The sequence below is a fragment of the Sardina pilchardus genome, chromosome 19, assembly GCF_963854185.1.
Source record: "Sardina pilchardus chromosome 19, fSarPil1.1, whole genome shotgun sequence".
Taxonomy (NCBI): domain Eukaryota; kingdom Metazoa; phylum Chordata; class Actinopteri; order Clupeiformes; family Clupeidae; genus Sardina; species Sardina pilchardus.
Genome location: NC_085012.1, coordinates 14,120,542 through 14,133,041, shown reverse-complemented (window position 1 = coordinate 14,133,041; position 12,500 = coordinate 14,120,542). Strand labels below are relative to the sequence as shown.

Below are 12,500 nucleotides of genomic sequence, written 5' to 3'. Positions count from 1 at the left end.
AGAAAATGTATGTCCTTAAAGGTTGTATATTTCCTCATATTTTTATTTAAGGCGTTAAGATCCATCTCCAAAAGACGATTTTATACTCCTTTTCATAGTCAACTTTAGCATGTGTTCCAATACTTATGGAGGGCACTGTATGTTTTGTCAAAGTTGGCTTTGTCTTTTGACTTTGGTGTTTAGTCAAAGGAACATAGACCTGTATGATGTTGAGATGATGATGATGATAATGTTGATGTTGATTACGGCTTACCTGAGATTTTGTTCTGGAAGTACACATAGCTCGGCACCCCGTTTTTGATTTTCTTCCACTCTATTCTGGGGTTGTTGGTGGAGATCGACTCAATTAGGCAGGACAGCTCAGCGGCTATGGATAGAGGGAGAGAGAGAGAGAGAGAGAAACAGGGAGAGGAGGGAGGGAGGGAGGGAGAGAGAGCAGAAAGGGAGGGAAAGTGTACAGAGAGAGTAAAGGGAGGGAGAGAGGAAAGAGGAAGAGGAGAAAGAGAAGAGAAGAGAGAGGACAGCAGAGGTAGCCTGTGAGCAGGGCCCACTCTACAGGGGAGCCTCTACAGTGACCTTTAGTGACGGCCCGTCCAAACACAACCCCTGTACTGGCCTCATGGCCGATCACATGTGACAGTGTTTGTGCAGACTCAGAGCTGCACTTTTCACCACAGAAAGGAGCTCTGCAGCACGAAGCACACTACCGACTCCATCGGTACACACACACACCTAGTCCACACACACACACACACACACACACACACACACACAAATGGCCAGTGATGGAGTGAGATTATCATGCCTTCAGTGGTCATACTGGAATGTTCGCATTAACCGCTGATGAGTGGGGACGGAGAAGTTGGGCAACGCCAGATGGACGTGGTCTGGCTCTGGACAGATCAGAGCAGGAGGGGGTCTACACGGCCTACACACACACACACACACACAGAGAGTCCTCCCCACCCCCCGCACCTCCTTTCTGAGCCTCTAATCTCGTCCTCACACCCACAGACAGACACTGGGACGTCTCCTGATCTCGGCTCTGGGGTGCATTAATCTGATCTCAGTTCACACCCACAGATATCCCCCGAACGAGTTCTTACGCCACGTTTCAGTCGTCTCCTAAAACGTCTCATGCTTCGGAATGATGTGCCATTCGTGCAAAAACCTGAGCTGGTTGCGTATCTGATTTAGGGAGACACAAATCAGACAGAACTGCTAATAAATACAGTATATTGTATCTATGGCTCTCGTTTACACTTATGGGTTCAGCCATCTTGAAATTTCAAACTTGGGGTACTCTGGGTCTGAACGAGGTGAATGAGCTGTGATACAACTTTAGGGGGCATTCATTCTTCTACTTCCGGTTAGTACCACGGGAAAACAACTCGGCAACCGACTGGGGCGGACAAATGGAACGCAGCATTACTTACAGTAAAACCCAATGGGAATGTAGAGGGTGTTCAAACTGTAGGCACTTTTTGTGGTTCCTATAACTTTTTGCATGTCCAGACACACACACACTCTGGACACACTCACACTCTGGACTCTGGAATGACTGTTTTGCACCATGGAAATTGCACTCTGCTATCAGTGCAACCACACTGCTGCACAAATATGTACAGTATATTACCTCTTCAGTGTTGGGGAGTAACGGAATACATGTACCGGCGTTACGTATTCAGAATACAAATTATGAGTATCTGTATTCCGTTACAGTTACAACTTAAACAGTTGGTATTTAGAATACAGTTACATTGTTGAAATCAATGGATTACATGAGGATACTTCACTGTTTCGAAGTTTATTCACTCTCTAAATAAATTAGGGTAACTCCATGCATTTCTCGGAAAGAAATCTAGATGAAATTGTTTCCATGTTTAAATCCAAGCCCCGTCGTCTTGCACTAGCCACATTGCACCCGTCAGAACGCAGCCAGCGCGCATTATGGACGCGCCATAGGAGATAACTGACAGCAAATTTGGAGTAAAGTAAGTAAGTGTTAGTAACTCCTTCTCACGCACCTTATAATTTCTGGCTATTACGTCCCTGTTCCAACTTGAAGAAGCATCTTCTATTACTACTATAACATTTTTATAGTTTTATAGTTGTATCAGGTGACTTAGTTGAATTCATATTCTCATACAGTACGTGGGCCGCATTCAGCCATTTGGAACAGAAGAACACACCACAATAGGCCTAAACTGGATTTGATGGGCGCATTCCTACACTTATAAAATGCAATTCAATGCGGAAGTAATCCAAGTATTCAGAATACGTTACTCAGATTGAGTAACGTAACGGAATACGTTACAAATTACTTTTTGGGCATGCATTTTGTATTCTGTAACGGATATACGTTTTGAAAGTATCCTTCCCAACACTGTACCTCTTATCCTGTTACTGTATCTTACTTACTGTATTTTGTAGTATGTGTGTACCCTGCCATTCTTTAGTAAATAAGCCTTAATATAAGCTTTCTGCACTTTATTGTACTGTACTGTATGTTCTGCACTTTACTGTTGTCATGTCCTGTCTGCCCTGTTGGTGCCATGTTCTGTCTTGTCTGGATGTATGTCTACGCATGGGATAGCGGGGAACGTCATTTTGATTCCTTTATATGTGTCAAAAAAATCCAAAATCCCCTTGCGAAACACGTTGCTCAGAAATAAAGTGTAGTCCAATGGTGTGCGGTGATCCTTTTTTCTTTTTTTATCCTTTGTATGTGTATTAACACGTGAAGTATTGACAATAAAACTGACTTGACTTGAGACTGCCTGAAACTGGGAACGTTTGTAGTTTGTATTTATCGCATTTAGCCTTTGTCCACATTTGCTTAGCATAAAATCTGCATGATGAGGCTGCAGAAGCCACTATGATCATGCAATACACAGCCTCTGGACAGAAGAGAACACTGATGAAAACAGCAATGATGATTCTGTGATTTCTGACTTCTGAGTTCTTCCGGATACCACTATCTTCTAGTTTGGCAATAAACTTCAGAAGCTTAAATTGCAGAAGGAATTCCTAGGTAATAAATAGTCAATTTGATAGTAACCTTACTGACAAATGATCTTACTGATCTCTGCCATAACCCAAACTAACATGAGTATTTTCCACTTGAGTAGTGCTTCATAGGCTATGCTACAGTAGCTGCAGGTTATTTGAGTATACGTATATATATATATATAGCTATATAGACAGCAATGCTATCGGTCAATAAACTTGAGAAGCCTAAAAAGCAACGCTGTCCATTAGATTTCATTACATTATTATTCAGGTAAGACTGAATAGACTGCTTCCATAATGTCAATTAGAAATCCCAGTGACACACACACACACACAGACACAGTTACAAACCAATGACCAGCTCCTGCAGTACTTACAGTCAAACTCGTTGGTCCAGACGGTCTTCTCTGTGGTCCTGAGGATAACTGCCAGAGCCGTGTAACCTGCCACATCAGCACACACAGGGAGGATGAATAAACACCAGAAACACACACACACACACACACACACACACACACACACAAGGTTAACAAATCATGTTCATATGTACTGACCACATTACTGTGGTATTACTGGGCTATTGCTGTGAGATGGGCTGGGCTGGACATTAATGTGGTCCTCACATCCCCTCTGGGTCTGCCCGTGGTGACACAGAGCAGCAGCATCAGTGTGCATCAGCACAGGGTTTGTGATGACAGGCCTGTTTGTGATAGGACTGTAGCTATGCAGTCTCTCTCTCTCATATATCGTTCTCCCCGTCTCTCTCTCTCTCTCTCTCTCTCTACATTCCACCATCTCTGTCTCTCTCTCTCTCTCTCTGTTTCTCTCTCTCATCATGTGCACCATGGGCAGTCAGGACTGTAAATCAGAGTAGGCTATGTGTGCTATGCTGAAAAGACCAGAGACTATGGACCAGCAGGTTGGAGCCTTACACAGTCACAATTAATGACAAACGGATGCTACTGCACCACTGCTAAAGTGTGGTTTGGTTGTTTTTTAAGCACCAACAGGCAAAACACTTCAAAAAGACTTCTTCATCACTATAATAATGGAAGACAAAACACTAATTTCAATCGTGTTCTATGAACGTCAGATTCTCCAGGGCTGTGTGATTCTAAGCACGGAAACATAAACTTGTTCATCATCTTCTCATTTCACAACAATCACTGCTGTTGACACAGAGACACAGAAACAGAAACACACACACACACACACACACACACACTGCTGCTGACACAGAGAGACAGGAACACACAAACACAAACACACTCATACTAAAACAAACAAACAAAACAACCGGTCCAGTAATTAGATTAGGATCTGTTTCATTACCAGGCTACTGTACCACTCAGGTCACCGGGCAGTACTGGACACTGCCTTTCCTTTCCCCGTGTATCCCTCCACTGCTAATAATGCGCATCATTTACGCATGTAAACACACACACACACACACACACACACACACACACACACACACACACACACACACACACACACACACACACACACACACACACACACACACACACACACACACACACACACACACACACACACACACACACACACACACACACACACACACACACACAGGACATGCAGGGCAGACAGCGCTGGGGACCTTGAACACACAAGTTCATCGGAGCGTAGCGTGGTGTGGCGTGGCGTGGTGTTGTCACAGCTGTAGCCGACCCGCCAGACTGACGCATAGGGGTCTCAGCTTACGTCCACAGAACAAAATGCAGCCGCCACCCCCCACCCCCCACCCCCATGCTGGCCAATCCATCTCCACATATCCCCTCTCCTGCCAATAACCCAAGGACCATGCTGAGGGAGGGAGTGCGTGCACACACACACACACACACACACACACACACACACACACACATAAACACACGCACACACAGAGGGGGGGAGAGAGAGACACACACAGTGACAGAGACACACATAAACACAGAGAGAAAGAGAGAGAGAGAAAGAAAGAGAAAGAGAGAGAGAGAGGCAGAGACACGCATACGAGAGAGAGGCGCACACACACACACACACACACACACACACACACACACACACACACACACACACACACACACACACACACACACACACACACACACACACACACACACACACACACACACACACACACACACACACACACACACACACACACACACACACACACACACACACACACACACACACACACAGAGAGACGCACACACACACTTGCTTCTCGGAAGAACATGTGAGCTGGGCCCTGTTCCAGCTAAGTGCATTAAGTTCGTATGAAAACGGAGCCGAGAGCAGGAGAGGAAACGTGACGACCGGACAAACTGCCGCCCCGGCCTGCCGGCCGACCGCGTCACATCACGTCACGTCGCCTCCAGGAGCGCTGGCCTGCCGTCTGACCAGCTCAGGCCTCCCCCAGCATCGCTCAGACAAAACAAACATCCAGCATCCGCTCCGGTTACTGAATGCCTTCTCTGTCGTGTCGTCTGTTGTGTTGTCATTATGCAAGAAAGAGCTCAGCGCTTATTAATAACGTAAGTATCAGCTTGGCTCTTAATTAAGGCCATGATGAGAAGAGAACTGTAAAGGACAGTCATGCTGAAATAATGAAGACCACTATGGACCTATATGACCCAGCCTTAAATATGTCATATAAATGCTGGAGGGGGGGCTGGTGTGACCTCATATGAGAGCTGGGGGGGGGGGGGGGGGGTTGTGTCCACTCTGTCTCTCTAATGAGGCTTTGTCAGTCTGGGAACCTAATTAAATGACAAAGCCTGATTGTTTTTTAGCCAGAAGAGACACATTCCTCGGCGCCCCAAAACTCTCGATCCGTCCAACTCTGGCTGATTTCAACACGAAGCCTCCGCGGCGACAACGCCCCACAAACCCCAGCAGAGTCCAAGTAGGACCCCACCCACTGACTAATACACTAACCCCCCCCCCCCCCCCCCCCACACACACACACACACACACACACACACCCGTGCGCAGGACAGAGACAGCTCTCGTTCACTGTGAGCGACCCGTAAAAAGTGAGACAGTCCAAAGGACACCTCAGAATCAGGCCTGACGCTGCCTCTAATTAGAGAGACTGGACCCTCAAGTGGGACAGAGAAAAGAACAAAGAAGAGATAGAGAGACAGAGGGAGGGAGAGAGAGAGAGAGGGAGAGAGTCCTTCTGTGCTCTGTTGGCTGGTTCTGTTTCATTTCTGCTCTGTTCGCCATGCGTCTGAAGGGCCCTGACAGACTTCTCAGCCTCTCGGCTCGCCTTGGCAGCAGCTGGACTTGGCCAGAGTCGAGCGAGCGCGCTTCAGTATTCACAGCACAGCAGAAAACAAGCCGCTCCTAAAGGAGGACACTGTCACACTGTTCACAAGCACCGCGAAGAGTTGTGCACGCACACACGCACACACACAAACACACACTATACACGCACACACACACAAAGGCAAGGTTTCATAATGCCCCTATTGAAGCAAAAACCTTTGCCATAAATGGCTGACTTAACCAAGCCCCACAACACGCAGTAATCTAATTCATAAGGTGTGAGAGTTTAATCATGAAATTATAAGTGTATACTGTAGGGGCCTGCTTGTCATCTCTCTGCATAATGAGTGACCCAAACAGGCCAAAGAGAGAATGGAAACAGTGTGAGGGGCTGGCCATCCCCTGAGCTCTGCTGATTTACTGCGTCTAAAAAAAGCCTTTCCCAAGCATTCCTCCGCTGCCTTAAAGAGAAGGGCATGTCATCCACGCTCTCTCACACAGAGAACGTCACACACACACATATAAACACATAAGCCACGGTTTCTGTTAAGCCAAACTCTCATGCAAGTTCAATCGATAGATAGCAACTATAATGCATACTTAAGTCTAAAATACTCTTCAGTGTGTTTTGTTAGGCTATAGACTATGGCTATAGACCTATCTGATTGTCTGTCCTTTTGACTGAATCACTTAAAGTGACCTTGAGTTAGGGGTAGGATCTGTCTGCCTAACATCCTGTCATCCTCAGGACAGTGTGTGTATGTGTGTGTGTGTGTGTGTGTGTGTGTGTGTGTGTGTGTGTGTGTGTGTTGCTGAGACCCCGAGGAACTTCACGTGTTCAGCCGTCAATGTTGCAAGGTGAGCCAGCACACACAGTCCAGATTGCGCTGTCAGTGTAAACCAATCTGCTGTAGCAGGCATGAAGCCATGTATCCGTAGCACAGGGGACACACGAGTCATATTGTGACCCAAAAAGCATAGCTGTAGTCTGCACATAATCTGCACAATAGCCTGAAAACTTTATAATCTCCCCTCCCGACACCAAAGGGATAACGCTTCCTCTTTAGAACTTTGAAAACATCGGATATAGGCTACCAAACATTCTAAAGCCTCAGCATCATCAGTCTGTCACTCACTCATGACCTGTGATTGTAGCCTACACCAGTCGCATATCCACTGTCCTAAGCAGGAATAATGCGAAAACAAAATATCTAAAAAAAATAAATGTCACATAACAGGTTAACTTACAATATTGAACCCGTGGGCTTTAAGTAGCTATTAATTATATCACTTTTTTTTCGCGACATAATGCCACAAAACATGGTCTCCTCTATATTGTCAATTAGCTAGTATTTCAAACGTATCTTAGTGCCAAGTGCTAATCAAACTAATTGCCTCTAAAATCGTATTCACTGCCAACACCAACACCACCACGGGGCAGCTGAATGCTGCTAAAACCAAGCTAGCTCGCTAATGTTTCCAAGCACAACAAGCCAGCAAATATTGGACAAGAGAAACGGACGATATCTTACATTGAGTATGATATCCACGTTCATCTGCATTCACCTGACACATAAATTAGAAAGCAAATGGATATGAGACAGCGGGACTTACTGAGAGCGAAGCAGAGGAGAAGAAACACACTGTGCCGTGTTAACGCCATCTTGGAGCTGCTGGTTGTGGAGTGGTCCAGCAGACAGAAGAGCCGCTGGATGCTGCCCGCTCACAGGTTTCCATAGCTACAAGGACAATTTAGCGGAAAAAAGGTGCCATCTAAACCGGAAATGTTTTGCAATGCGATGGCAAAGATGTTTGAATCTCTGTTCTTCATTTTTCTTTGCCATCACTAGAACGTTGTTCGGTGCCTGTAATTGCAGTTGTCAGTATTATTTGAGGTTAATTTTATTCATATATCGATCACCTCGGTGTTGTTACTATATGATTATAGTAAGCTTTTATTGTGTAATCAGTATGGGGAAAAACACTATGTGTGCAAACATTGGTAGCTCAGAAGGGAATGATGATCTATCCATATATCAATCTGTTACGGAATCCAGTGTTGGAATCCAAAGCAAATGCATGGAGATAGTGGGTCTATTGGGTGGGGGTAGGGGGTGGGTGTTTCTCATTCGGCTGCGAGCCACTAGGTGGCAGTGTTTGCTCACGATCAAGGCATTATTCATAGGTATGACATCATCCAATTTGGGCATTTGCAAAAACTTGAGGTTTCTCGCGAAAGCATCCTGCCAGTTTTGTTAAATAAACTGCTGCTTAATATGGATTTCAATCTTTCCTATGTCTGAACTGACCTGGAGGCCCTTGTATGTGTGTCTGTGGTTGTTTGTGTGTGCGTGTGCGTGTGCGTGTGCATGTGTGTGTGTGTTTGTGTGTGTGTGTGTGTGTGTGTGTGTGTGTGTGTGTGACTGTGTGTGTGCGTGTGCGTGTGCGTGTGCGTGTGCGTCTGCGCGTGTGTGTGTGTGTGCGTGCATGTGCGTGTGTGTGTGCGTGTGCGTGCGTGCATGCATGTGTTAGCGCTTGTGTGTGTGTGTGTGTGTACTGTATGTGTGTCACCTGTGATAATGGCTGGGTTTGTCTTTCTGTGTTTTTTTTTTTGCAAGGCTGTAAAATGTAGGCACAGTGCTTAGTCTCAGTGCAACTTCTTATTTAAATTTCCTTCTGTCTTCAGCTCAGAGAAGAAATGAACGCTATAGGCTAGGGGGAATAGATTGATTTGCCTTTGGTGAGACTTTACCGTGTGAATGCAGCATCTGCTATTTCACGATTATAATGGTGTTTCACTGAAGGGCACCACTGTGGTTCTCTCTTCCTCGATACGATTTTCTTTAATGCCCCCTGTGTGAGGACACACTCAATGAATGAATGGGTGGTTGATTAGACTAGATTATTATACAGAGTCGTGTTTTATTGGAGGGAATATGGAAACATCTTGATTGGTTTATTCAAAGTGTGGAGTGTCCTGGGGGTAAACGGAGGGCATTTTGCACCACTTTTGTTTGAAATCGTTTGTGATTATAGTAATTTGTTTTTGTGTATCTTTGAATGCATGTATACAAAGGTATGTATGTATTTAGGCATGTCTAGTGTCTTTGTGTCTATGTGTGTGTGTATGTGTACAGTATGTGTGTGTGTGTGTGTGTGTGTGTGTGTGTGTGTGTGTGTGTGTGTGTGTGTGTGTGTGTGTGTGAGAGAGAGGGACTCCTATTGAGCTTCACCCAGTCTCATCCCATAACAGACAGAACTGCCCCTGGCCCTGATCTGTCTCCAAGCACTCCTTCACACCTCAGACCTCTCACATACAGGTCACACTGCTTGAATGGCTCTCCATGAAGTGATCTTATTGCTGGCAGGCTATAGACTTGACTATAACAGCAGTTCACTGGGTTGATTCCCACCATGCCTGAACACTGATTGAGCAGATTAAACTGATTGCACTGATGAAGTGGTGCTGTATACCTGGCATGCTCTGTTTAGATAAAAGCAGCGGGTGAAGGAATGAGTACAAGTGGTGCCCCGTGCCGACACAGACTCCTCTTCTGCGAGACACGCTGGAGTCTAACTCTGCCCCTGGCCAGGCTCAGATAGTGTGTGAGATGTGGACTTGATGAGAAAGAGCACTTGTAAAATCTGCTCTAGTTCTGCAGCATGCCTCTCAGCCATGTGAAACAAAAATCAATTCATACTGTATCTCCCAGAAAATGCAGTCAAAAATGACCAGAAAGTAATCGAACATTTATTTGATACGTTTTTTTTTATTTTTCATTCTTGGCATATCACAGAGATTCAGTCCAGATTTGCAAAGGCTATTCCTTATTTTGCGATATTTACCCCACAGGGTATTTTTCCTTGAAGGGCATTCTTCCAGGCCCAGTTTCCTAATTGAATTGCTGAGAGCGAAGAAAGAGCTGACCTGGCAGTATTTTCATTGTGAAGGCTCGGAATTAGCATCGCATCGCTCGAAACCCGCTCTCCACACTCATGCAATATAAATAAACGTGATAGTGTCCGATCAAGCACTTCTCTGATCCACCTCCACGGCCTGTGATGATGAGTTTGGCATCATTTTTACACTAAATATTTCTGTGTTTATGCGCTGGTTGTTTTCTAGTGCTGATGCAGCTGAATGTCCCTTTGGTATATCGATATCTCCAGCACCAAAATGGCTGGATCAGCTGACTTGGATGGAGTCGGGCCCAATATGGGCAAGATCTGGGCCAACTGCTCCCTGGCGCCCCCTGGTGCCTGTCTGGCTCGAGGACATTTATCTGGCCTCTCTATATGCTAATGAGGATTGCCTTGTGAGAGCGTGTGACTGAAATCTTAAGAATGTCAAAATGTCACACGCTTACTATCACACCACTGCACTGGGTTTTACTGTGTCCATTCGTTTATATATCTATCTCATCCCTCTCTCCATTTCTCCATCACTCTATCACTGCATCCCTCTATTTATCCATCACGTTCCTCACTTAACATCACCTCTCTGTCCCCCTCCCCCTCTCTCTTCATCTAATCACTATATCACTGCATCCCTCTATTTCCCTGTCAGTCTATCTGTTAATGCCTCTCTATCCCTCTCACTTACTTTCTCTCACAGTCTCTCCATTTTTTCACCTCTCTCTCTCCATCTTTACATCACACTCTCTCTGTGCCTTTCCTCTCAGATTGACTGTGCATCTTTCCATCCCTCCATGCCTCTGTTGTTCTTACGTTCCTATCTCTCCATCATATTCTCACTGTATCCCTCTCACCGGATCTCTGTAGTAAACTGCCTTATACTGCTGTCACAACCACCACCAGGATTATCTTGGCCAAAACAGTTCACAATAATGACATTATTGCTATGTGTATGGAAATCTGAACAAAGCGTAATGCCATCAGTCAAAATTCATCATTTGATTGTGTGTGTGTGTGTGTGTGTGTGTGTGTGTGTGTGTGTTTAGTGTCCTTTTTGACAAGTGAATGACTCTCACCCATGAGTGAAGTGCAGTACAAATGCAGTGGGCTGGATAGTGTAACCACAGTTGTGACTGTAACAGCAACTCTTTGTCATACTTTCTCTGTATCTCTCCATCTCTTCCCTGTATCTCTCCATCTCTCCTCTGTATCTCTCCATCTCTTCTCTGTATCTCTCCATCTCTCCTCTGTATCTCTCCATCTCTTCTCTGTATCTCTCCATCTCTCCATTACCTCTCCATCTCTCCTCTGTATCTCTCCATCTCTCCATTACCTCTCCATCTCTCCTCTGTATCTCTCCATCTCTTCTCTGTATCTCTCCATCTCTTCTTTGTATCTCTCCATCTCTCCATTACACTCTGTATCTCTCCATCTCACATTTACCTTTCCATCTCTCCTTTGCACTCTGTATCTCTTCATCTCTTCTCTGTGTCTCTCCATCACTTTTCTGTATCTCTCTATTTTGCACTCTATCTCTCCATCTCTTCTCTGTATCTCTCCATCTCTCCTCTGTATCTCTCCATCTCTTCCCTGTATCTCTCCATCTGTTCTTTTGTATCTCTCCATCTCTCCTTTGCACTCTGTATCTCTCTGTCTCTTCATTGCACCAGAGACTTTCTAATGAGGAGACACTGCACTCTAAAAACCCTAGAAATGCTTAGGGTTAGCTTGTAACACTAATATGGCAGTTGTCTGCACATATTCTGCTCCTTCTGCGGCCAAAAGTCGACATGTGAATAGATTGTGCCAATCATGTTGTGTGTTGGGAATACTACATCATACCAATCATGTGTTGTGATCTGTGATCTCACCGCTGTAGCGAGGTTGGCGTCTTGAAGCCTTGTGCATGTGCATTTCTGTGTGAAATAGATGCCAGATAACTTGCCCAAAGTACGTTCCAATATGGCCACTGGAGGGACTTGCCTAAAAGGACTTTTGATTGCACTCTGTATCTCAGATACATTGCACTCTCTGTGTCTCTCCATCTCTTCTCTGTATCTCTCCATCTCTTCATTGCACTCTCTGTATCTCTCCATCTTTTTTGCACTCTCTGTATCTCTCCATATTTTCATTGCACTCTCTGTATCTCTCCATCTCTTCATTGCACTCTCTGCATCTCTTCATCTCTACATTGCTCTCTCTGTATCTCTCTCCATCTCTTCAGTGCACTCTCTGCATCTCTTCATCTCTCCACTGCTCTCTCTGTATCTCTCTCCATCTCTTCATTGCATTCT

The 12,500-nt window shown here is 45.2% G+C and overlaps 1 protein-coding gene across 1 annotated transcript in view; it reads right to left on the bottom strand.

Annotated features, from left to right (window-relative positions):
• The window catches only part of jam3a (junctional adhesion molecule 3a), a 13,447-nt gene extending 5,420 nt beyond the window's left edge, over positions 1-8,027 (bottom strand). The window contains exons 1-3 of the mRNA XM_062520968.1: positions 7,906-8,027; positions 3,390-3,455; positions 254-367 (exon numbers count right to left, since the gene is read on the bottom strand). Of these exons, the coding sequence (XP_062376952.1) occupies positions 254-367; positions 3,390-3,455; positions 7,906-7,954 (229 nt within the window). The 5' untranslated portion in view covers positions 7,955-8,027. The remainder of the gene's footprint in view (positions 1-253; positions 368-3,389; positions 3,456-7,905) is intronic.
• Between the last annotated feature and the right edge of the window lie 4,473 nt (positions 8,028-12,500).